This window comes from Chenopodium album, chromosome 21 (assembly GCF_948465745.1).
Source record: "Chenopodium album chromosome 21, dcCheAlbu1.1, whole genome shotgun sequence".
Lineage (NCBI taxonomy): Eukaryota > Viridiplantae > Streptophyta > Magnoliopsida > Caryophyllales > Amaranthaceae > Chenopodium > Chenopodium album.
In genome coordinates, this window is record NC_137854.1 from 2,146,281 (window position 1) to 2,173,527 (window position 27,247).

Here is a 27,247-nt window from a genome sequence, read left to right on the forward strand (position 1 = left end):
ATTATTGCTCAATTTTCTTCCAAGTAATCAATTTTGGTCAAGTTTAATTTTCAATCAAGCAATTCCTTCAAGTTTTCATCTTTCATTAATCCTCTCTCTAGTAATCTCTAATCCTTTCCTTTAGCTTTATTTATTTGCTTTATTGTTGCTTATTTTTGTTAATCTTTTTAGTTCATCTAGTTATTATTGTTTTCATTGTTTTTAATCATGGTTTGTTTTGAGTTTCTTGAGTTTGTTTCTAGTATTGTTATTATGTTTACTCTCCTTTCTTTAGGCTAATCTTTTAGCTAGGGGAAGGGGGTGGAAAATATGTGTTGAATGTTGGATGAATGATGACGGTTGGATTGAATACATGCCTTAAATTGATGAAAGACATGATTTTTAATGGCTTGAGATTATTGTTGTACTAAATTTGATTGCCTTCTAGTTTAAATGCATGAAAATGATTTGAACTAGATTAAGATCACCTCTATTTTAATGATTGCATGAGAATGAGTTGTTAAAATGGAGTTTTGTATATTGTGCTTCTTTATTCTCTTGATTTGCTTGTGTCTAATAGGATGCATGAGAATGATCCTAGTTAGCATAGACCTCTTTCGTTGATTTGCCTAGACTATTGCATGAGAATGGGTTATTTAGGTAGGATCTTGTGTTCTTTGGCATGTTCTTCATGATAACTATCATTATTCCCCCTTTTCTTATCATGCTTGACACCCCCGTATCCCTAGCGTTGTTCTCTCTTGATTTTATTCATCTTTATCTTTGGTTATTCGTAGTTTTAGTGTTTTTTATCCAAAATATCAACAAAAACATTTCCTCTTTTGACTCTTGCATTAGTGATATTGATGTTGGACGAGTGAGCTTCCTTAGTGGATCGACCCTTTACTTACCCCTATACTTGTATTAGGGTAGTTTAGGTTATAAATTTCTAATTTGATTAGGGTTAGTAGACCAGCAACCTACTTAATCCTGATCAAACTTGCACCGATTTCGTAAACTCAAGCCTTACACGGACGTCTATGACAACATATAATGATCATATATGGTTTCAAACGGCATTATATGACCCCGAGAAGTATCTCTTATGGTCTCAAGGTTTTTCGCCACCGGCCGCCGAAACCTCAAAATTTCATCAAAAAGCGTGGATATAGCCTTCAATTTTGTAATTTTTCGACCTTTTTTCACCCGGAAATAAAAATTTCCGAGATGTTTACCGTGGTCCCTAATACCTTCCGGGAGTCCAATTGGGTGGGTGGAATCATACAATATGCCCTTAAACAGTCATTTTACCCGTTCACGACTTGTATTGATTTCGTAAACTAAAGGTTACCACGGACATTTATGACAATATATAATGATCATATTTGGATTCAAACGACATTATTTGACCCCGAGATGTATCCCTTAGGGTCTCATGTATTTTCGCCACCGGGTCCCTGAAACCTCGAAATATCATCAAAAAGCGGATTATAGCCTTTAGTTTTGTAATTTTTTGACCTTTTTTCGCCCGAAAATAAAAATTACAGAGATGTTTACCAGGCCCCTAATACCCTTCGGCAGTCCAATTGGGTCTGTGGAACCATCCAATATAACCTGAAAACGGTCATTTTACCCGTTCGCAACTTGCACCGATTTCGTAAGCTTAAGCCTACCACGGACGTTTGTGACAATATATAATGATCATATATGGTTTCAAACGGCATTATATGACCCCGAGAAGTATCCCTTAGGGTCTCAAGGCTTTTCGCCACCGGGCGCCGAAACCTAAAAATTTCATCAAAAAGCGTGGATTATAGCCTTCAATTTTATAATTTTTTTGACCTTTTTTCACCCGGAAATAAAAATTGCCGAGATGTTTACCGTGGTCCCTAATACCCTCCGGGAGTCCAATTAGGTCGGTGGAATCATCCAATATGCCCTTAAACAGTCATTTTTACCCGTTCACAACTTGTATTGATTTCGTAAACTCAAGGCTACCACGGACGTTTATGACAATATATAATGATCATATATGATTTCAAACGACATTATTTAACCCCAAGATGTATCCCTTAGGGTCTCAAGTATTTTCGCCACCGGGCCCTTAAACCTCAAAATATCATCAAAAAGCGTGGATTATAGCCTTCAATTTTGTAATTTTTTGACTTTTTTTCGTCCGGAAACAAAAATTGCCGAGATGTTTACCATGGCCTCTAATGCCCTCTGGGAGTCCAACTGGGTCTGTGAAACCATCCAATATAACCTGAAAACGGTCATTTTACCCGTCTACAACTTGCACCGATTTCGTAAACTCAAGCCTACCACGGACGTTTATGACGATATATAATGATCATATATGGTTTCAAACGACATTATATGACCCCAAGAAGTATCCCTTTGGGTCTCAAGGGTTTTTGCCACCGGGCGCCGAAACCTCAAAATTTCATCAAAAAGCGTGGATTATAGCCTTCAATTTTTTAATTTTTTGTCCATTTTACGCCCGGAAATAAAAATTGCCGAGATGTTTACCGTAGTCCCTAATATCCTCCGGGAGTCCAATTGGGTCGGTGGAATCATCCAATATGTCCTTAAACAGTCATTTTACCCGTTCACAACATGCAATGAGTTCGTAAACTCTAGGCTACCACGGACGTTTATGACAACATATAATGATCATATGTGGTTTAAAACGACATTATTTGACCCCGAGATTTATCCCTTAGGGTCTCAAGTCTTTTCGCCACCGGTCGCCGAAACCTCAAAATATCATCAAAAAGCGTGGATTATAGCCTTCAAATTTTGTAATTTTTGACCTTTTTTCGCCCGGAAAAAAAAATTGCCGAGATGTTTATCATGGTCCCTAATACTTTCCGGGAGTCCAATTGGGTTGGTGGAACCATCCAATATATATATAATGATCATATATATGGTTTCAAATGGCATTATATGACCCCGAGATGTATCCCCTAGGGTCTGAACACTTTTTGCCATCGAGCCTATAAACCTCCAAATTTCCACAAAAAGTGTGGATTGTAATCTTCAATTTTGTAATTTTTTTACCTTTTTTCGATCGGAAATAAAATTGTATAGATTTTTACCATGGTCTTTAATATCCTTCGAGAGTGTAATTGGGTTGGTGGAACCATTCAATATTCCCTTAAACGGTCATTTTACCCGTTCACACGTTGCAGTGATTTTGTAAACTCAAGCCTACTACGTACGTTTATGACAACATATAATGATCATATATGGTTTCAAACGGCATTTATATGACCCCGAAATGTATCCCTTAGAGTCTCAAGGGTTTTCTCCATCGGGTCGCAAAACCTCAAAGTTTCCTCAAAAAGTGTGGACTATAGCCTTCAATTTTGTAATTTTTTGACCTTTTTTCGATTGGAATTAAAAATTGTCGAGATGTTTATCATGGTTCCTAATACCCTCTGGGTGTCCAATTAGGTCGGTGGAACCATTTAATATGCTCTTAAACAGTCATTTTACCCGTTCACAACTTGTAGTGATTTCGTAAACTCAAGTCTACCACGTACGTTTATGACAACAAATAATGATCATATATGGTTTTAGATATGACCCCGAGATATATATCCTCTAGGGTCTCGACACTTTTTACAACCAGGCCCCGAAGCCTCAAAATTTCCTCAAAAAGTGTGGATTATAGCTTGAGATGTCAAAAACTGATTCGACCTGAGAACCCGATCTTAACCGACAATGATCTGAAACCAGCCTTTAATCGATCAATGGGGTGAAACTAGTGACCAGTAACCCGACCTGAACTTGACCTGATCTTAACCGAAAACCGAAAACCGATTTGATCCAATACTTTATGACCTGAACCTGAATCCGACCTTATAGTATCCGTCAACCAATTTAACCCAACCCGAAAACAATCTGAACCCGAACTAATACCTGACCCAATTAAAACCTAAACCCGAGTCATGGAAGGTTTAATAAAATTTTTTATACCTTTTATTCAGCTTATATACTGGTATATTTTTGTAAACCTTCAATCCGATTTAATAAAATCTTTTGTTCAGCTAATATATCTTTTGCTCTCTATTACTCGTATATAGGTTTAATAAAATCTTGATGATGCTTGATCAAAATATGGAGGGCGTAATTATATAGTTCAACTTGGCCACATCTATATTTATTAGAATTGAACTTAAACCAAAACCCGACTCAACACTAACCCGAATGTACCATCTTGTTAACCCATCCAAACCCGACTCAACACAACCCGAACCTGAAATTAAACTCGACCTATATTCGAAAAGGTGAACGACCCTTTATAACTTGAACTGAAATTGACCTGAACCTGATCTGAAGCTAGATTGACCCGACATAACTTGATCTTGATTTAACCCGAGACCTAATTTGACCCGACCCAAACCCAACTTAAATACCCTAATTGACAGCTCTAAAATTAATGTGAACCAGGTCCATTTAAAAATTTGTATAATTGTTGAGCTCTCCCTTGTTGTGAACAAATAAGAGCTGTACAGATGAAACGAGTGTTCTTTAATTTCACACTTAATTATCTTGACAACTGGCTAAAAAGAAGGGTTTTTACAAATAAAACCACGTCTCAATGAACTCAGCAAATGAGAAAATTCGCGCTCAAGCTTGATCAGAACAAAATTGGCTTATTTTCAATTACTTCAGTTACTTATAAATGGGCTCGTTAGCTCAATAAGCAAAAAAGCCAGTATGAATAATCAAATTGACTGTTCAAGTGAATTTACAAACATGGTTGTACTATGGATGTATAAAAGGAAAAAAAAAAAAGAAAAAAGAAAAAAGGGCTCTAGAACTCAATATAACCTATAGCAGAAACATCTGCAGAAATTCATGTACAAGTAATGAACTACTCATAAATTTATGTACAAATGCCTTACTGTTTCAGAAAGGGGTCAATAAATCCCTCCTGAGGAAGTCAGGAAGCTTAATCTCACATGAAGACTCTTCTGTAGCTGTATTTCCTCTATACCTGCAAAGAAGTGATAAAAATGTGGGTTAAAAACTTGACCAGAATATCAGGATATACAAGAGCTATAGGGGTTAATAGCCTGTATGAGATGGTTTGGGAGAGATCAGGCTGAACAGAAAATAATATATATATATTTTCCATGTCCAATTACTAAGATGAATTATATCTATGCAAATTTGCCCAAAACAAACCATCCCAATTTACTCAGCTCAATTAATAATCACAAAGATGAACTGGTTTTGAGAGCTCAAAACCTTGCAAATCAGATGAGATCAACAAAAGCATCAAACAGTATAAAATTTTTACCATTACCTTTTTGGATAGAAAGTGCATGTACAAAGCGTGCCAGAATTGGAGAACTCCAACATGATTTTACAAACTGATGGTGTATGATGTTTGTGAGGTAGGATAAATCAAGCTCCATGACAGTTGGAATAACTTCATTCTAGCCAGGGCTACTTCCAAATAATGACCTTGTAGGAACTGATGCTGGGAATTGTCCTGTTGACCACACACTAACCCCTTCCTTGGGCACTGAATCTCCAATTGCGTGATCAGCCTTTGGGGAATAAGGTATTGTTACCTTTTTTAGGGGTCCCTGAATAACATAATATGTGAAGCATTATTTAATATATGATTGCCAATCCAACAGCCAAAAGTAGTTTAGTGAAAAAAAAAAAAAGGTTACAAAACAGTAAATATGAAAATATTGTCAAGGAAAGCAGCAACAAAGACGCCAAATAAAAGAGATAGCAGCATATAAAAGGGATATCAACATATAGAAGGGAGGCTGTGTCCTGCGCTTCTACACAAACCCAACTACCTTGAATAAAAGTACCAACTAATTATACCTGCTCTGGGGAGTTGCTACAGCAGTAGGAGAACACTTTAAACACTGGAGAGTTTAAGTAAAATCATTACAAAGATTATTCTTGCAACATCTCTAACACACGAAAATATATTCCAGCAGTTTCACATAATTGCCAATTAGGGCATTTTGGGGTATTCATATTTTAACGCTGATGAAGATGCTACACACAGAAAGTAATAAGCTTTTAAGAGTTCAGAATATCAAAAAAGAACTGATTCAAACCTATTCAACAGTCATTGTCGCAAATTATCTAGATTTTTTTTGGGAATTTACTCCGTTTATAAATAAGCAAACAGTCCCTTATATCTGACCCTGAGGGGAACCTTACAATCTGAGGCAGGATCTTGAATATGAACTCTTTGCTTCCAAAAGTACCTCAACCCGTACAAGAACCATTCAAATGTTGCTAGAACAACAGTCCTTTTCACTCACAAATACCAGGGAATTTCACTCGGACAAGAAAACATTCTGAGGAGCTTAATCTCTTCACATAGACACATACACAAAACATTGGGGTTCACCACACAGAGAGAATTAGGCATTGATTTTTCTTTCCCATTATTCCAATACTATCTTAATTACATCCAATGACACAAAATTTTCAACCCCCACCCCTAGATGGCCAAACCTAGATGTAATAACTCATCTCTTACAGTAAGCAGTTAAAGAATCTATGACCTTCAATAATAAGGATACCAGTGACCCAAAAAATAAAGACAAAGAAAAAGCAGTAAAGTTTTAAATTATTACTACTGATAGGCATAACTCATCCTCACCTTCGACTTATTAGGTCCATAGGTGCTCATTGCTTGCTCAATTGCAGCATAAACCTTAAAAGCTTGATTAGAATCACGGTTGCATCTGACTTTACGAAGTTGATCCTTGGTCTCTATTGACTTGGTTTGAAGATATAGGATGACACGTGAAGGTGGTGCATTGGGTTGGTCTTTCTTTCCATGAGTCAACTCCATTGTTACCAGGTCATCCCATATAACATCCCACAGTATTGAACATGGATCTTTGGCTGCACTGAATTTAATGTTCAAGGGCTGCTGAAATTTTTAGAAAAATGCAGAAACAATAAATCAGAGCCTTGGACACTAGCAAGATTAGTAATAAAAAGCAATGGCTGCAGAAAAAGTATACAAACAGGATAAACAAGAACTGTCCCATTTTGCATAATTCCCACTTACTTGAAGAAGTACAGCTCTACGATGGGTGACTATAAAGATTTTTCCTTTAGGAAGCATAAAATGGTCTTCATAGGCATCTGATAAAGCAAATTTCCCACGCACTTTGAACAAATCAACCTGGCGAAGAAAAGAGCCTGATTCTGCCAGCTGTAGTATAACCTTCATAATGAAAACATAAAAAAAAAAAAAAAAGAAAAAAGGGTGAATTCAATTGAGTTTTGAATGATTGCTGTAAGCCTATAACATAATTATATAATGACACAAAGTATAGATGTAATGCGAATTCAATCAGCCCTAGGTATTCATATTTAGGCTTACATAAAAGATTATCATTATTTTTAGCGCATATCTTGCCAGGAAAATGACAATTATAATATAATACGTAAAGCTCTAACTGCTAACAATAAGCATTAAATATTGACAAGGTAGTATTTTAGGCATAATTAGGATAATTTTTCTCTAATTTTAGCGTTTCTAGCCTCAAAATTTCTTATTTTCACTTTTAATATAGTTGAATTTAGAATATTTAGTGGATTTAGAAGTTTTCATCCTTTTTAATTTTTATTTTACTTTTATATATTTTCACATCGCCTTTGAATCATTTTATTCACATTTCCTTTTATTTCATTCATATTTCATCTTGTAAACCTTGAATTTACCTAGGTTAGTTTTCTTTTTACTGGTATGATAATCCATCTAATTGGAAGGAAAGCCTAAGTAGGAGTGAAACCCCACTTTAAATGAGAACAGACGGCAGCCCATTATTGTAGTATGTAAGGTTAGAATTTGAACCCTCTCCCTATCATCGTTCACCTTGACCTTGTCATAGTTAATGATAATTGATAGTTATTAGCTTATTTATTTTTATTTTAGTTGGTACTTGACAACTTCAACCCTTGATTTTGGCATAGCTTATTATAATTAACACTCGCTGGTAATGACTATTATTCCTTCTGGAAAACAAGAGGCCAGTCTGGTAACTTGATCACGTTAAACGACACTATTTTCCGTCATACTGTATTTCCCAAAATGGCATTAATTTGAGTTTGTGACAAAATCATGAATTAATTGGTGTTATTAATGTAATATTAATACTTAACCTCCAATTTGTTTTGATGTACCCATTTACAGTTGTCTTCAAAACGTGGGTAGATGTAATGTAACCGTGTAAGAAAAAGGGGAATAAAATGAAGCGGAAATGGGACATACCAAACCAAAAAAAAAAAAAAGGGAAAAAAAAGTGGTACATCTATAAGAATCACAGAAAGTATAAAACCTCACATCATTTTTTTGACAAAAAGGGAGCAATAGACGATCCTCTTCTAATTCAATAATAAAATGCAAATTAGAACCACGAATTACCTGTCCTTGTGCTTTATACTCATCATAAGGTCGAAGCAGGTTATCACCACTTACTACACGTGGCAATCTCCTCCGTAAAAGTTGCACTTCAGAAGTTAAAGCAGCTTGTATTTTCATTCTCATTGCATTGGCACCCTCAGTAGTTTTTGCAATAAGATCCAGCACACCACTCACTGGTTGCGCAGCAACACCTATTATTCCTTTTCCAACACCTTGAACAAATCCCTCAACACCAGATGATTTTGCACCCTCAATAGGCTTAGTAAACATTCCCGTTACTCCTCTAAATACACTTTTTGCTAGTGCTCCACCTCCCTCTCGGACAACATCACCAAAGTCTCCAACTTTCTCCTGCAATAAACACATATTATAATGAGGCTATTGCTTCTGAACAAAAAAACTTGACCATTCATTTTATTATTAAGATAATCTGCTACACATGAGCTCAAAGACGTCTTATGGAAAACACAATTCTGTTTCTTTAGGGGCTGAAGGTAAGGAAAAATACAATGCAGCTGCTTTGTATAAATACAGAAGAAAAGCAAATATACAGTGATTTCATCACCTTTAAGCCATCAGTCCTAAACCTGATTGCCTAAATTTCCATATGAAAGCTTGTCTTTGTCAGACCTGACTATTGGAGCTTTATAAATAGTAATAGGTTGAAAAGATTGAACCTTCAATATAAGACTATGTTAATTATTACTTCAAATCACGTTCTAATAGAAAATGGTTAAGGGGTTTCATGGCTTCCACAAAATTAAAAAATCTAGATTCTTAGTTTATTTTCCAGCAGCAATTTGTAATACTACCCAGTCCATCAGCTCTTCCAATCAGCTAGAATATTAAAAACTAAGTCAAAACTACTTGTGGTTTTACAGCAGTGAACTACGAAACAGCAAGATAAATCAACTGAATTCTGTGTATACCAAGCAACATAATTGCCAGGAAAATATAAAGGTTCAGATATAAGCAAAAAAACCTTGTTTTGTCTGCTCTGGATAAATTTCTTATCCATTGATATTGCCGCAGCACCTTTACTCATATGTTCAAGTGCACTGCTTGCATTCCCAAGTATATCAACGCCAGAAAGCAGCTGAAGAGGTTGACTAAGCAGATCCTTCTGAATATTTGAGGTAGCATTACTGATAATAGCACTTTGTCGCATAGAAACATTTTCCACAAATCTCTGGTGTATCCTTACCTAATTATTACAGGACAAAGTGACAATCAGGATTGCAATCTTAGTTTCAAATATTTTATAGAAAAACAAACACCACCACAAAACAGAAGAGTAAGGGCATGCTTAATTAGTGGTGTGTTCATAGCTGCTGTAGGAACATCAATTGGTAGCGTCTGATAAGACCTGGGTTATAACCTATATGATGTAGATTCAAACCCTATCCTGATCCATCGGGTCTAGTAAAATAATATCATTACCCAGGTGGCCAGATCCACAGGGATTATTATCCAAAATGGTTCTCAACTTACTGACTTTACAATTTTTAGTGGACCAATCTTCTGCACCTTAATTATATGTAATACCTCTATTTCTAAAAGTTCTCAAAACTTTCCTTCTCGTCTTTTTCAGAAACTTCGAACACTTTCAATTGATTCTATATTTGTGAAACCATTAATACCAGCTTACCCCTCTTACCCCACTATATTCACATTTTTCCACTCACTCTCTTACTTCATCAACCTTTTTCAAACACCCACCTTCCTTTTTACACTCTCTTATGATAGCCTACAACGGAAAGAAACTATTGGGTGACGAGACTACAATGGAAAGAAACTCTTATGATAGCCTACAATGGAAAGAGACTCCCAACTAAAGTCAATAATTAAGGAAACATTTCTTACTGGCATATTTTCCATATTCCCCAGTGCCGTCATCAAGGATGCCCAAAAACCAAGGACACCCTTTGGTCGTTGAGTTGGTGACATAATCATTGACACCTTCAATCGTACTTCCGAGATGTCAAGAACCCTATAAAAACAAATCAAGAAGTTAGTAGCCCCAACAGTAGAAACATGATCCAACAATACAGTTCAAATAACTTCTCATACCCAATTTGGATGATTGGATCAATGGAAACAGCATTTGTTTTTGCAGCATTTATCCTATTCAGGTTAATCTGTTGAATCATCTCATGAAGGCGCCATATGATTGGCTCATGAACATTTATTAAAAATGTAGAGTTGTCACATCCCTGATTCAGATCATAAGATGACAATCAATTAATTCCGAAAGATTGATCACAAGGAAAAAAAGAACCCCCAACATAATCAATTAATTCCGAAAGATTGATCACAAGGAAAAAAAGAACCCCCCCCCCCCAAAAAAAAAAAAAAGAATATAGATTGAAAAATTACATGGAATCCAATATAAGGATAGACACACAAATCTAGTGACCCATTTGATTGTGATGTCACAGAGAATTTTAAGATATAGTCGATCTCCTCTTTGACCTTTTGTGGTCTAAAAAGAACTGGCATGGGAGCCAATGGGAGCTGATTGTCCACTTGAAGTCCACGCATTTTTAATTTAAATCTGCAATGACAATACCCAAGCTCAATCAGTGGTCATCAATAATGCAACTATAATTGGTGCACATTGAAAAAAAGTGTAGATCACAAAAACAGCAATACATCGAACAATCACAAGAGCTAAGCTTAATCAAACTACAACATAACACAGTCCCAATGACCTATGAACTAAGCTTAATCAAACTACGACATAACATAGTTCCAATGATCTTCTATGAGCTAAGCTTAATCAAACTACAACATAGCATATTTCTAAGAAAATACTTATACAAGGGAGTCAAGCTGCAAGAGCTAAGCTTAATCAAACTACAACATAACACAGTCCCAATGACCTATGAACTAAGCTTAATCAAACTACGACATAACATAGTTCCAATGATCTTCTATGAGCTAAGCTTAATCAAACTACAACATAGCATATTTCTAAGAAAATACTTATACAAGGGAGTCAAGCTGCAAGAGCTAAGCTTAATCAAACTACAACATAACACAGTCCCAATGACCTATGAACTAAGCTTAATCAAACTACGACATAACATAGTTCCAATGATCTTCTATGAGCTAAGCTTAATCAAACTACAACATAGCATATTTCTAAGAAAATACTTATACAAGGGAGTCAAGCTGCAAATATAATATGTACTTCATCCCATACAAATATTGCTAATGACCAAACACATGGATAAAGAAAGCCAGTAAATATTACTGTCCAAATTGACATGATAAAAGTAGCCATGTGTTAGTGCTGTACGACTTTTCACAAAGAGATCAAGGAAATTAGAAAATAACTTTTAAGTGTGGTAAATTAATGCATTAAATACACAAAAACATAATTAATAAAACTATACAGCTGAAATAATCCAAAATGGAAAGGAGGACAACTACTTCAAGATAATCAATTTGAAATTTGATCCAATTCTGAAAAGCTTTCTTTATATCAAAACAATGGACTACTTAACCCGTCCTCTTGATAATAATCCCAGGAGAAAAACAGAGGGTGTGACTCAGTTAGAGATATTCTTGTAAAGGATATTATATATATGACAGTAAGCAAGCAAGTGCATTATGACCTACCTACTAGTCCCAGAGCCTAAGCCAGTAGAATGTGACAGAAGAAGATTCTGAACTGACAAATAAAGAATCTCTTCTGGTGTATGATCAATAACAGACAAACCAAGCTCTGAAAGCTCAACAACTACATGGAATTCGGCACTCAAAGTAGATGAAGGATACTCATACTCAGGTTCAGCACTGGGAAGGGGTGATACAGATGATGGAATTCTTTTCTGCACACCTGGTGCAGGGTCATCTTGAGGCATCCAATCACTAAGTTTAACCACATTCATCTTCTCTTCTTTAACAATGGCCACACGTATAGCTCTAGTTGGTCCATCTCCAACATTCATGGGCTGGTGATCAAATACCTCATCTATATTGTATTTCACTGCCCTCTGTGGATCAGATCCATCTACAAATAGCTCCAACAAACGCCGCCTTCCGACATCTTCCCATAGATATGAAGCGGCTGCATTAGGAGGAAGGCACCTCCACGAATCACTAGTTCCATCAACTTGGCGGAAGTGAATGGGGAAAAACATAGAACGATTCTCAATCCTGGTAAGAGGCAGCTATAAGTCACTTGAGCCCATAAATACCAGGAACAAAAATGATATACAAGCATATAATATTGAGAGCAATACACTGGCAAGTAAGGTCACAAGTTGCAACAGTTTGGTACCTTCACAAGTGAAATTCACAATACGATATGATTTCTGTCATTCAATTCAAAGTAAAACTCCTAATTCTTAAGTTTTTATAATAAATTGAGATGGATTTAATTCAATTACAGAATAAGGATCAAATTGGAAATTCCCCAAATATCACAGTTATTCAGATTTTTAAACCAATAGCTGCGCATAGAAAGACCAAAAAATTATTGCAGCATCCCAAAATAGTACTCCGTCCGTTCCCTTTTGTTCTTTAAGTTTGCAATTATACGCGATTGTTAAGAAATTGTGTAAAATTGAGGTTAATTGACATAAATTAATCAGTCAAAGACAATTATAGTTAAAAAAAAAAGAATATTGTACATGTGGGGTAAAGAAAGTATGAGAGAGAAAGTAATAATGAGTATTGAAAACCCATTAAAATATTATAAATAGTACAATTGCATATGAAAAGTGAAGGGCAATTGAGTATTTAAATTGTCAGGTAAGGGTAATTTAGTCCACAATCAATGACTTTAAATAAAAGATCTTAAATGTAAAGAATAAAAAGGAACACCTTAAATGGAAACGTAAAAAACAAAAGGGAACGGAGGGAGTACTTAATTTAATCTCAAGTTCTCAACACTAGCTGAAGCTCATAAACCAAAATGGAATAGATGAAGACACTAGTTTCATAATTGTTGTCATGATCCAGGATTCAGATATGATAATTAAACCTGAAACTGGAACAAAACGTACCTGTATGGACTAGACACTGAATTTGGACGGAAAATAACTTCATAACGCGAATTTCCAGTGCCACTTCTCACAGCTACCCTTAAAATCAACTCCTTGCTGCCTGAGTCACTTTCCAGAACAATGGACATCATTCCTTCAGACCCAACACTAAATGGTCTGCTCCACTTATAGCCATCCACCCGCAGCTGAATCAAACAGTGCATGTCAATAACCTTAGGGCAAAGACAAATAATGAAATTTAGAAGTCATCTTCACATAATGAAGATAAATCTACTTTTTATACCTTTAACATTTCAACTTTAGAAGATGAGTGCCATCTGATGGCTTTTGGAGGATCTGTGGGGTGAATGTGGTCCACAAATGGAGCATGACACTGCTGAATATACACACTAAAACCAACTCTATTTATATACAATGTGTGTGGCTGGAAACGAATAACCTGAAAGTTTCAAATTCACATATCATTATTGGCAACACAAAATTTAGAAGGAGAATCAAATAGGCAAAGTCAACAACACCAAAAGAACTACAGAGGGATAATACACTTTGATAAAAAAAATGTTGGGTCAACACAGAGCAAGAATATAAGTGAAAAATATACAGATTAACAAAATAGTTAATCATTCATCTTGAATAAGAAGTAGCATCTTATATCGATATCAACATTATTACAGCACTAAACATACATTTGCTTACTACACTCAAGAAACTACGAATTATGAAATGAAGTAGCAGATCAGTTGGTTGCTTTATTATACTAAACAAAGTTCTAAATGCCTCTAATCCGTAAGACCAAACCAAACCCAAAAGTTCAGGGTCAGGGCAAGCACTTTTCATCTCGTGACTCAATCCTACTTGACCTACAATAATCTGAACTCAAAAATGACCTATCCAAATGAACAAACCTGACTTAACAGGCCTAGGTATGATTAATATCAATAACTTCCTCGAGAACACGTCAAAAAGAGCCCTTAATCAAAATAATCACGATTATTAAAGACTTACGCTTGCTGACTCAACATAAAAAGACCATCTTCAAACACAAAATTCTTACCTTTGTTCTATCTGAAGTCATGTGCAGCTGTGCTGAAAACTTATAGTAAGACCCCTCCGAGCAAAAGGCTGTAACATCAACCCGCCCCTGATAATAGTTACATATTACACCATTAATGCGGCTTTGTGTGATGCCTTTCACAGCAACGGGGAAAATAAAAAACAACTTCCATTAAAGAGCATAAAGGATCCTAAATCCACTACCTTTTTCTCAAGCTCAACAAGTGAAATACCAGGACTGTAGTTCTCAGAATCAAAAATAGCTAGAGCAATCCCAACTTTAGGTGACAAATATGTATCATTACGAGATGTGAAGAGATGAACATTTCCACGTCCAACATAATCTTGGGGGGAGAGCATGCTGGGTACCGAGCTAGTATCCCCAATCACATCCAAGACCTGAACATTCTTCCTGGGGGCTGAATGTTTTGCAGATTTGAAAATGCTACTGTCTCCATTATCAAGAGGCTCAATCTCCACCATCCGATATGCCAGAGGCAAAGAGGAATCATTAACAATCCAGTAAGGGACAAACAATCTGATGGTTTTGGGTGCCGCACTGGTGCCTCCCAAGTCACGCTCAATGCTTACTCGCAGCCTCCTGTAGATCCATAAGAATACACAAAATGATAAGATCCAGAGTAACAGCAAGCGGAGTAAACAAGCATCTTACATGTAATTATTTCTCTTCATAGATATAGAGGGAGATTACTTAAGATAGGAGAATGTAAATACACGTGAAATTTACGCATAGCAGTCTAAGTTTTAGCTCATGTGGAAATTTAGCTAAGAAGTTCGGGCCCAGGTGTGGGAATCAGATATGGATCATAATCAGGAAATTCATTTACAATTCACAATATTGAAAAAGGTTTTAAAAAATTACTGTTCAAATCTTGAAAAAGGTAAAAACGAAAGAAAACAAAAATTAGGTAGAGAGAAGTAAACAGGCAATAACGCGAGTTTATCCCCACTCCACATTCAAAAAATAAAAAAGGGGGAAAAAGTAGACACGCAGATCTGAGTAGGTAAGTTGTCAAAGGTGGACCAGCTTTCCCATCACCGGAGAAGATTACTGGCAGGGTTAGTGGGACCAGTCTGCTCATCTTTCCCTTCTGCACAAAAACCAATATGGCTCTTGTTTTAGAGGATTCAAACTTCTATGTTAGATGTATGGTTTCGGAGTGCTAATTCCACTCTCTCCCAAGAGTTCAACACAGATCCCATATCCGCACCCAGGTCATAGAGTGTCAGCACTGGTACGTGAGGTGAGGTGAGCTGAGTCCAAGTATCACAGAAATTCAGAATAGATATTTCCATACGAGGCTGAAGTTTGGTGGCAAGAGAAACATATCCAATATAGTCTACTGCCCCTCTTTATTCCTAATCAATTTAGACTAACATTTTAGCATTCAGTAAACAGAAAAAACCCAGCTCCAGAACTAAAACAGTTTCCAGACACAGCTCCAAACTTTCCACACAACCAACCCCCCTCAAATGAGAGTTTGGATTAAATTGTTACAGAAAAATAAAAAGACAAAACACCTTTTAGTGTGCTGCTGAACCATCCAGAATGAGGAAACAATATCATCAGATGAGAGATCCAAGATGACAACAGAATCCTGATAAAGAAATAGTAGCTTGTCATGAAAAAAAATAGAGGGGTAAAAGAGCCTGCTATATCTACTCACATGGTTTATAAAATACCAACTAGTGAACTACATACCTTCTCCATAGTCCAACCACCCTGAACAAACAAGGAAAGATATACGGGTTTCCTGAGATCTGCAGCATGTATATTCACACTTTTTCTGGAATAAATTTTACCCTGCTGTAGCTCAATACCTTTTCCATCTTTCTTCCTCTGCCAAATTGAGAATTCAGCCGGACAAGGAAGTCGATTCTCCAACTTTAGTGGGGAATTTATGGAAATCTTCCAATCATAAACAGGTGCATTCAACTCTGTATGATGAATTGATGCATCTATACCAACACTAAGCCAAAACTGTTGATTTTGGGTGCTGGGTATGCAACATAATAAGACATCCTTTTTCTCAAGTTCATTCAGCTTCATTGTACTCTGCCTAGAGAGCAAACCCTGTTCTGTAGGGTGTTGCTCTTTTCCGCCTGTTAAAGGGGAGCCTAGACTGGATGTAAGATCCCAAGAGTAAGATGAGCCAGACAAATCAATATAAGGACGAACACGGAGACAATCTTCAGAATCCTTAGATATGCATCTCCAAGGTAGAATATAGTTTGATCCAGGATCTAATGTTACAATATTCTCCATTGCTAGACAAGTATATCTTGTCCTTGAATCAATCAAAGATAAAGGACACAGAGACAAGTCTAACTTAACATTGGTCTCATTGACAACAGTTGCAAGACCTCTAAAAATGGCATGCTTCTTCCCATTTCTTGTGATGACTTCCATAGCAAGAAGATTGCCCCCCAAACTTTTTGGAAAAACTGATAATGGAAGGACAGACCGAGAGTTCTCCCAAGGGCCGTCAGGGCGAAGTGCAATCCAGAAACCCACATCAGAGTCAACTTCATTATTGTTGGTCGTATCCTTCTGTAAATCTACTACTAATTTTCGCTCAAAATAAGATGTAGAAACCAGCAGAGAGCCAATATTCATCACGCTTCCCTCATTTTCTTCCTGATCCTGATGAAGGAATAAGATATTATGATATATAATAATAAGCATGTATAAAATCAAAGTAGGTTGTACTGACCCTTCTCCTCAGTGGATGTGACACAATATTTTTAAAAGCATTATGCTGGTGCAACATCCTTGATGACGCTATCTTAGTAAGAGTACTAGAGCCATGTCCAGCAGGAAAGGATGATGCTCCAATAACTTCGCCTGTGTCCAATGATTAAACCAGGGAATTGACTTTTAAAACATTTTCCACAAAAGAAAGCTAGATCTAGCTATATAAATTTCTAAATTATATATAATCCAAAAATGCCTATAGCAGTCCAGACTCGCACAAGTTTAATGAGTCAAAAGAACCTGCACTTAGTGTCAAGTTTGTTGATCTGTCATGATTCATGAACAGCAATAAAACACGAGGTCATGTCACAGGTTATTCTCTTAGACCAAGTGGTGTACATGGATACTTATTTAGTTCAAATATAAGGTAAATCACCTCCACTTAGACCACTAGGATGTATTTTAATTTTTATGATACATGTGAAACCAAGCAACTATGATTAAAAAAAATAATAAAAGTTACAGAACCATAAATTCTTTATTCCAGCAAGTACACTTTTTTCATTGAGTCAAGGGGGTGCCTCCCAGGCATATTTAAACCGTTGCAATCAGTCTTCATGTTCAACTATGCAGCTAAACACTTGGAGAGGAATGTGAGCATGAAATCTACAAAAACCCTATGCATATGGATTCCTACTAGCCCAAAGAATGAACACACACAAGATACATAGAGGACTCCAAGCCTATCCAAAAGATCGATTCATCTACCCTCTACCCCCCCCCCCCCCCTCTCACTCCCTCTTCCCCGTGACACACATATGCAAATAATAACGTATCAACTATCACCATCTCAACTTCCACCTGGCACTGAACAAACTGAAGCAACTTCCCCCCCCCCCCCCCCCCCCACCCCTCACTCCCTCTTCCCCATGACACACATATGCAAATAATAATGTATCAACTATCACCATCTCAACTTCCACCTGGCACTGAACAAACTGAAGCAATTGGTAACAGTTTGAGCAAATATACAATCCTGATATCACAACCGACAAACTTCTACAGATGAATAAAAACAGCTACATTAGAAGTAATGCATACCTTTTCCGGCTTTAGCAGCAAGGTTGGTGACTTCTGCTTCCAGTTTAGCGCTACCCTGTCAAAATTGCAAGATAAATAAATAAATAAAAGGTATAGTTGAACTTGCATCTCTTAAAAGCAAGACATTTAGCAATAGAAGGGAAGCATGTCAAATAAAGTGAAGATCTTTTATGAGCATTGTAACATAGGAGAGTCAAGTTGTAGATTATTTAATGATAGAACAAACAGTTTAATTCATTTGACAGCCTACCAAACAAACATGTGTGTGAGTGTGTGTGTGGGTGTGTGTGTGTGTGTGTGTGTGAGAGAGAGAGAGAGAGAGAGAGAGAGAGCGAGGGAAAGAGTTTCTCCCTCACATTAAAACATCCCTCCTAACTATTTTGAGTCAACATCCTTTGGTCTTCTCTCTTGCTCACAATATGCTTAACGACCTTCAGAGCCAAAAATTCAATGCCAGTTGAGAAAAGCACTCACCATTTAGTTCACAATTTCTTTCAATTGATGCTTCAATAAATAGATCAAGATTTAATGGGACCCAAGATCTAAAAGTTTGCAATATCCTATATCCCTTGGGCGTTTGTGGATGATAAGGAATGGTTTGAATTTCGAAGCAGAAAATCAAGTAGTGAGGTTAATTAGGATAGAGTGGTATTTGGGAGTGTTTCCTGGACTATACTTAGGTGAAATTCGGTATAATTGGCAAACACAACTTTTGCGAATGTTGGTATGAATTTCTGGATGTTTTAAAATTTGAGGAGCATCCAGTATGATTTTGACTGTCTAAAATCTTTGTTGTCAGTGATTTCTGTTTCAAATTTGTTTCATATATATTTTTTGTGATTCCATATGCAAAATGATCTGGATGAGTACTTACCCCTCAGCATTTCCAAGTTTCATAGAGAATTTAACACCATCCCTAACATGAGCAATGAGAAGATGCATAGAGATACCTTTTGAGGAACTTCAAATATGAAAAGCTCATCCCACTTGGCAGTGCCCAGATCAGCATCAAGAGCTTTTGTTATGAACGGTCTAACACATTTAGTCCGTGCACTCTGAGGGAAGAACTTCTGTTGATCAGTTGGTGGGTTGTCCACCACAAGACGCAGAGCACAGAAAAAGTTATGGCTATTGCCATCATCAACAATGGGTATATCCTGCATTATTTCATAACTAAGTCAGGTAACTCAGGTCTTTCCTTCAGAGGCTGGGCAACCACAAAGGCAGTTATTAACTTATAATAGAATCTCAGATGAAAGCTTTTATAAGACCCATCACACCTTTGCTTCTAATACTCTGACAGCAATGTAATAGCGTGATTCCCCATTTTTGTCAGTGACATTTAATTTATCAGAAAGCCGAGGAGGTGGAAGCCAGACTGCAGTGGATCTATTATCATGTAAAACTTCAACTGTATTGGAGTTCTGCTCAAGCTTCTTGATATAAATATCACATCCAAGCTTATTTTCCACAACTATAGTCTTAAGATCATCTTCATCTAATGCAGAAAGTGATAAACCATCTTCACCTCTCTGATGAAGAAGAACAGATTCCTGCAAGTTGCCAAGCATAAGACTTCTACTAACAGCCATAATACACATAATCTCCAGCTTTTATATTACCTCATTCAACTTTGCTGCTCTAAGCTCGAGTTCTCTCTGCCTTTTCCAAGAAACAATGGCCTCTGCAAAAGAATCAAGGTTGGCAGCACTGATATTTAGGTTTAAGATAGTGGTTGCAGCGATGCGCAGTGTCTTCCCAAGTCCCGGAGTTTGCTGAGTACTGGTATCATAAGTGTCAAACCTCCAAGGAATAGAAAAAAAATATCAGCTTCAAATTTGGGTTTAGATAGAACAAGAGATCAGAAGCATCAAGGGAAAAAAAGAATAATGGATTTCAATTGACCACAACAATTCGAATATTATGTCCACATGAGTCGATCAAAGTATTTAAGCCACAAAGTATTACTTGAAAATTCCTTCAAATGGTTCCACAAATGGTTCCCAAGCCTCCAACTGTGTATTAAAAGTTGATGCAGCCATTGAACAGATAAGAACTGAACTCATAACTTCAAATCGGCCATGGGCTACAAGCTTAATATTGTTGAAGGTCACGTCAAAAAAAGGTGTCATCTGAAAGGCATTTGTCAAAGAATATCAGAATGCATAAACATGAAAAAGCAAAAATGATAATATAGTGCTTCTAAGCATTTGTGTCAACTTACCATTCCGCCCAAGCTATCAAGAATAGTAACGGATAAACACCCTAGCTTCATCTCTGATGTCACATTTTCTCGTACCTTTGGCTTCACAGAATCTCCAATTGAGAGTGCCAAGCGACTTGATGGCTTTTTCAAATCAGAACGTGCCAAGAATGTCGAAGCCTAACCAGTAAAAGGGATAAAGTTCAATCTATAGTGATTCAGCACCATATGCAAATTCATACATCAACACAGATACAAAAATAAATAAATAAAACAAATACTCCCTCCGTTACTTTTTACTCGCAACAATTACCATATTTAGCCGTTACACATTACTTGCAACAATTTTTTTTCTTTCCTTTTATGGTAAGTTTTTTTGTGTGGTTATACAGAATTACCCTTACTTTTTTGTAAACACCCTAATTAAACTATTAATTTTATTTTAAACTTCAACCCTAACATTAATTAACTTAACCATTACAACCTAAATCATTCACCTTCCAAATTCACCATCACACCACCACCATTACCACCAATCTCAATTCTCTCTTCATCAACCCAGAAAATTCCCTATCTTTGTACATCTCCCCTCATTTCGACCATAATTTACTATGGAGACCGCCAGTCCGCCACCGTCGTCGGAATTCAGTGCCGCCATTCCCTTGCTTTTCGCCACCTTCGTTTTTCTCTCTTCCATTTTTTTGTTTCGCCATTGCCTCCGTAGCTCAAATTTGAAGGTATTATGGTCAAATTTAACCATGAAAACTCTAGATCTAGAGTTTTTATGGTTAAATTTGACCAATTACATCTTTAATTCAAGATGGAGAAGTCAGTAGTAGATTGTGGGTTCGTTGATTCGTAGATTATGGGTTCGTGGGTTTAGGTGGGTTGTGGGCGAAAGGTGGTGGGTTGTGGGCGAAAGGTGGTGGTAGGTCGAAATCGCGCGTTGGAGGTGGTGGTGCTTCATAATCGGGGGTGTGGGTTGTGGGTTAAGGGCGACATAGATGGTGGTGGTGGTTCAAAATCAGGGGTGTGGGTTGTGGGCGACATAGATGGTGGTGGTGGTGGTGTTTCGAAATCGGTTGTGGGATGTGGGTGACATAGATGGTGGTGGTGGTCGAAGTCGTATGGTGCTAGGTGGTGGTCGTATGGTGCTGCTGCTAGGTGGTGGTGGTGGTGCTGCTGGTGATAGGTGGTTGTATTTTATTTTATTTTATTTTATTTTTTTTTGGGTTGGATTAATACTAAACACATGCCCTTATTTTTGTTAATTACACTTACCAATCTTTTGCCTAGGAGTCCGTTCCTCCCTCCAAAGTTGCGAGTAAAAAGTAACGGAGGGAGTAAATAAAATAAAATTTAAACATAATCAAACCTGATTATCAACTTTCCATATACTCCAGCACTGAGATGCTTTTAAACTTGAAGATCTAGCAACAGGCACCTCAATAATACTGGCTGGGCCAACAAGATCAATTCTAGGACAGCAAAATGATTCGACTCTTGGTGGCTCATCTGTTCTAGTAACGATGCATCCCATTGCAGCATAACCTGGGGGAGCAACTGGATACCAGAAGAAAGCTTCATCCACACCTTTCCCAAAAATCTGAGCAACTTTTGTGAATTTAACAGGCTTTGCGGAGATTTCGGGATTATCAGCCAAGAAAATAATGCCAAGTGTAGGTGGCTCTAACCTGATAAGATAAGTATTTAATTAATTTAACATCTATGCTATGATTGACAAAACTAGCAAATGGAGATAAGAGAACCAGACCCATCTGTTATGCAGTCACCCAAAATGGCATAACCAGGCCGAGGTATAGGCCTCCATATCGAAACTGTCCGTCTAAATTCTCCACCTTTGTCCCACCAGATCCTTTCAAAATTTGGGACAGACATGAAACATTTGTGTGAAACTCGAGATCTAAGGATGTCCCATCCACTGGAACTTGAATTTTGCTTGCTTCCCTGAGAAACTGCTGGTTCATCTTCATGGCAGAGCTTTGAGGCAGGCTTCGAATAAGAAGAATGATGCCGGAAAGCCCTCCATTTAAGACACGGGATCAGGTCATAGCAGAATTCTTTGGAAGGATAGTCAGCAGAAGGATGGGAATAAAAGGAGCCAAGAATATTATCTAGACGCCAAATGCTAAAACCAGATGGGAAACAGGAATTGGATGGCAGGTTTAACAAACATTCAGAATATGAAGTTGACGTTACAAGATCAGCTCGTATGCAGTGAACAACGTGATTTGGTGGGGGTTGATCTCCAACATTAACTGCACAACCTAAGGCTGTGTATCCTGGTGGGGCAATTGGAAACCACAGAGAACACTCACTTTTTGCACCTACACTGTGTTCACTTTTATCGATTTCTAAAATTTCAGAAAGCAATCCAATCAATTTGAAACCCAATGGCTTCCTTACACGTCCGTAAGTATTATAAACTGCCATCATTGCCTGTGAAGGAGGAATTGACCTGAAAAGGCACAAACAATTTACGATTATTAGGGATGCACAGCATTAAAAAATAAACAGTTTAACATTGCAACTGCTTTCAGTCCCTCCACAACCATCTGGTGAGTAGTAAAGAAGCCTCATGCATGTTAATCATATACAACAACAACAACAACAACAACAACAGAGCCTTAGTCCCAAATTGTTAATCATAACCTATATATAAAGTGAAAGGGTCTTTTAGGTGATAATTCCACTATCCCAATTACCCCTCTCAAGTTGCAAAATTACCTCTTATTCACAATTGTCCTATCATAACTACCCTATAATAACTACTCCCTTTCTTCCACGTAAATTTATATCTTCAATTGCTCTTGAATTTTTTAACTACTCCTAATTTTGCTCATTGATGGTTTTTGTTTTGTTTTGTTTTTGTTTTTGTTTTTATTTCATTCTCATGGTTTTAGTAAATATTTCGTCAATACACATGGCTGGTGATTCTAGGTTGCTGGCGGGCGTCGGTAAATTTGTTTTTTCTTCTAATTTCTTATATGATACACGCATAGTGTGTATCTCTTAGCTTGTACTGTTAAAGTGAAAAAAGCATTAATTCTTAAAAGCTTCACAAAAAATTTATGAGTGTACAGCATAATAGCACAAAGGACACAAAATTGTCAAAAGGTTTAAAATAATAGGAAACAATATTCAAAAGGTCAGTCGAACAGAACCAGAGATTAGATCATGATGCTGTTTTACCTGTTTAAGGAAACAACTGTTACAAATACAGTAGAATGTGTAATAAGAATAATAACACAATGCGAGAGTAAAATAAAAATAAAAAAAAAGATTTATAGGGATCACATAACTCTTTCACAAGGAAAGTTAGGTATTCATCAACAAGAATTAATGAAGACTTAACTACACTTAGAAGTCACCAAAGACAAATACATAAGGGACACTTCTGATTGTGCTATAAAGATAAAACTAAGCTGCAAACTGGATAATGAATCATGTGCAATGCCTCAAACACAGATCAATTCTTGTTATTACCTTGATGTGACACAATCTCCTAGAATTACATAATTTGTAGGAGCACGAGGCCTCCAAAATGTGAGGTTGCACTGAGGTCCATTTTCTGTAAATACAAGCAACAACCTCGGGTAAAAAGTGTGACCCCTTAACTAGCTAAAATGTTGACATAAAACATTATTTGAAAGTAAGGAGGATTTATATCTTGGGGTTAATTACCTTTGGGTGACACCCATATACGTTCAAAGTTAGTGCAGGATGCCAGAGGAGTAGCATCTCCAAACTGCAGTGCACCAGACACCTGATAGTGGAGGTTAAGTAAGAGTGATATGATACTAAGAGAAAGGTGTAGGTGCAAATCCGTAGAGGAGAGAGATATATTGGTTTTTTCTTTCACAGAGGTGTAACCTCCTAAAACATCCACAGGACTAAGAACAACAAGTCCTGATCCAGCCTCAATGGATAAGTCCTTCAGAAGTGCACGGATCCATGTACCATCTTCCTGTGATGCATACCTGAGCAAATCGATATCTATATGATTAGAATAATTTATCCATGAAAAAAATGTCAAAGAGAGATCCTGAAGACACCAATTAAATTATTACATCATTTACATGAGAACTGAAAGATAAAAACAAAATTATTAATTAATTTGATGATGATATATGTTATTTCTATTTGATACAAACATATTTGCAAAACATGGTTCATGATAATGACCCACAAAAGATGAGGAAAGACAAGTCTTGAAAATGGAGAGCACCACCAGCTAGTAATGAAGTCCGAAAAAACTTCAATGAACCATTTGTTACCTATTGACCAAAAAGGAGGCTGTTCCGGCAAACTTATGGAGATCTAAAGGCAAAGCTACTATAAACTGACAGATTTGTTGATGAAGGTCCTCTCAAAAAAAATGATTCTTCTCTCCTAAACTCTTTAAGACATAAGAGCAAGGTATTGACGTTTAATATAACATATAGCTTTATTAGGTCAATACCTATACCTATTCCAGGGAAGATCCACTAGTAGATCCCTACAGTATCCCATTGACTTATCCAGTAAAGTCACCCACATATAGAGCAGGGGAAAAAAAGATAGCAGGACCCAATATTGTTTTATAATATGGTAGTGGTTCACATCGGGTGTTAGCTCGTAGTATTACCCACATGCATATAATTTGCCACGACTATTGAGCCTCATAGAAGTCATTGTCAAAGTCTCAAAGATAGCTGAAACTTAAATGTTATTCATGTCTAGCATGCTACTACTCACTCTTTATTTTTATTTTTTTTTAAATGACACATATTTTACCTTTTTGCATAATTTCAATGCACAAATTTTAAAATACTATCTCCATTTCATATTATGTGCAACATTTACTAAAAACGGATGCTACACATTATGTGCAACAAGCCAACAGATGCTACACATTATACTGACTTCAGTGCGCTTTCATCCAATTCAATCAAGGGTTCTTTGATCTAATATTTCTTGTTGCTATATTTGAGCTCAAATGTTTGGTGGGGCCTTTGATCCTTTTATGAGCAAGAAAACAGCCAAGTAAAAGATGGGAAGGTGATATAACCCAAAAAATCATAACAGATGATGCTTCAGGGTACGCAAAACTACATTCATGAAACGTAGAAAACATGAAAAGCATCGTAAAACACGCTTGTTGACAATTCACACAATGCATCTTTATGATAAAGTAAGAAGCATACAATAATATAAATAAAAGGCACTCACATAAAGCTTAGATCAAACTTTGCTCGAACTAGCTTCTCGCTATATGGGGAATCATCTAGAGATGACTTAGTTCCATCATAGAAAGTCAGTTCTGGAGAGACAACCTACACATAAAACAACAATAATTTCAGATTAATACCAGAATGACTGTCCATATAACTACATAATGCACCCTATGAAAAGCATGTATCATGATGAAATGATTGGACAGCTGGATGAAAATAAGCTCCATGCAGTTCATTTAATTGGCCCTTTTTCGGACGGCTCCTTATGACGATTCATGTTAGCCGACCCCAAATCATTTTGGGACCAAGGCTTTGTTTTGGCTACACTTCCATTTTCATTTCTTCCATTGAGTTGGTTGAATTTCGTCTCTCTTCCATTATAGGTAATAATTTTTTACAATTTACCCTTACCTACCCAACACAAAGTACCCACATGCATATAATTAAATCTAAGATATGAGTACTCTATATCCAACTTGCACCAGCATGCAGCCAAATTTATACCCTCTCCTCCTTACTATGTGTGCAAGAAGTGACTGAAACTAACTAAAAGGACCGGAGGGAGTATTAAAAATGTACAGTACAGCCTAACAGAAGTTTAAAATCAATGCTTTATGAGTGAAGATGATCTGGTTAACCACATAGAAACACAAGTCATTAGAAACTTTAATCTATACTTCAGCCCAAATCAGAATATCAATGCTCTTGTTTCAACAGATAAAGCTAAATGGCAAGTAAAATCATCAAAGATCACTTTGTAAGCTTCAAACAAAAGCAGAGAAATCACGAAAGTCCCATACAGTAAAACTGAGACTACTAGGCTAGATATGAACTGTCCAAGCAAAATAGAACAGAAAGAAGCAAGAAGCAGCATGCATACACAAGCATCAGAAAGCAGACACCTTACCTGAGCCTCAAAGGTAAAGCTTTGGACAGACTTAGATCCGTCATCTCGTCCGCTTGAAGAGTATGATATGTAAGATAATCCACTATCATTTTGTAGATCATTACTCTCATCAGATATATTACTTTCAAGAAACTTAATATCAACACCATCCTCTGGAGATGCTGAATAGCTGCTGTCATTGCTCAAATACGTATAATTCCTCAAGAGTGAACCATTCTGATAATTCAAAATTTTAATTAAGCAGTTAGCTTTCTCTCACAACAAGACAATGAAACGTTCACTCTCTCAAAACTGCTATCCATGAAAATTTCGGTTTAAATAGCTCAATTTATACTTCCACAAAAAAAAAATATTTCCCAATAAAAAAAGAACATTATCCAACAAACAAAATTTAACATGCAACGCTAGTTCAGGGAAAAAAAATTGTTTGATACAAAACCTTCAGCTCAAAAGCAAACAAGCCTACAACTCAAATAAAAGTGACCTATATTTAAGGTAATGAACCTGAATATTGACCAAGAGTTGTAATAATGAACCTATTATTAAAAAGGTGAATAGAATAGTTTTAACAGTATGAGTCTTGACTACAAGAAATGAGCAAGCAA

At 36.7% G+C, this 27,247-nt stretch overlaps 1 protein-coding gene across 1 annotated transcript in view; it reads right to left on the reverse strand.

Moving 5' to 3' along the window:
- Positions 1-4,640: 4,640 nt before the first annotated feature.
- LOC145601704 (uncharacterized) overlaps positions 4,641-27,247 on the reverse strand; it is a 49,568-nt gene continuing 26,961 nt past the window's right edge. Inside the window, exons 35-63 of the mRNA XM_081657766.1 lie at positions 26,643-26,858; positions 25,731-25,834; positions 24,204-24,499; positions 24,006-24,090; positions 22,273-22,977; positions 21,874-22,192; positions 20,520-20,678; positions 20,264-20,427; positions 19,918-20,098; positions 19,576-19,848; positions 19,246-19,452; positions 18,296-18,350; positions 17,214-17,344; positions 16,202-17,143; positions 16,021-16,097; positions 14,683-15,079; positions 14,480-14,566; positions 13,709-13,864; positions 13,426-13,610; positions 12,035-12,574; positions 10,787-10,964; positions 10,481-10,623; positions 10,274-10,400; positions 9,393-9,614; positions 8,411-8,761; positions 7,049-7,207; positions 6,632-6,907; positions 5,297-5,582; positions 4,641-4,984 (exon numbers count right to left, since the gene is read on the reverse strand). Of these exons, the coding sequence (XP_081513892.1) occupies positions 5,430-5,582; positions 6,632-6,907; positions 7,049-7,207; positions 8,411-8,761; positions 9,393-9,614; positions 10,274-10,400; positions 10,481-10,623; positions 10,787-10,964; positions 12,035-12,574; positions 13,426-13,610; positions 13,709-13,864; positions 14,480-14,566; positions 14,683-15,079; positions 16,021-16,097; positions 16,202-17,143; positions 17,214-17,344; positions 18,296-18,350; positions 19,246-19,452; positions 19,576-19,848; positions 19,918-20,098; positions 20,264-20,427; positions 20,520-20,678; positions 21,874-22,192; positions 22,273-22,977; positions 24,006-24,090; positions 24,204-24,499; positions 25,731-25,834; positions 26,643-26,858 (6,888 nt within the window). The 3' untranslated portion in view covers positions 4,641-4,984; positions 5,297-5,429. The remainder of the gene's footprint in view (positions 4,985-5,296; positions 5,583-6,631; positions 6,908-7,048; positions 7,208-8,410; positions 8,762-9,392; positions 9,615-10,273; positions 10,401-10,480; positions 10,624-10,786; positions 10,965-12,034; positions 12,575-13,425; positions 13,611-13,708; positions 13,865-14,479; positions 14,567-14,682; positions 15,080-16,020; positions 16,098-16,201; positions 17,144-17,213; positions 17,345-18,295; positions 18,351-19,245; positions 19,453-19,575; positions 19,849-19,917; positions 20,099-20,263; positions 20,428-20,519; positions 20,679-21,873; positions 22,193-22,272; positions 22,978-24,005; positions 24,091-24,203; positions 24,500-25,730; positions 25,835-26,642; positions 26,859-27,247) is intronic.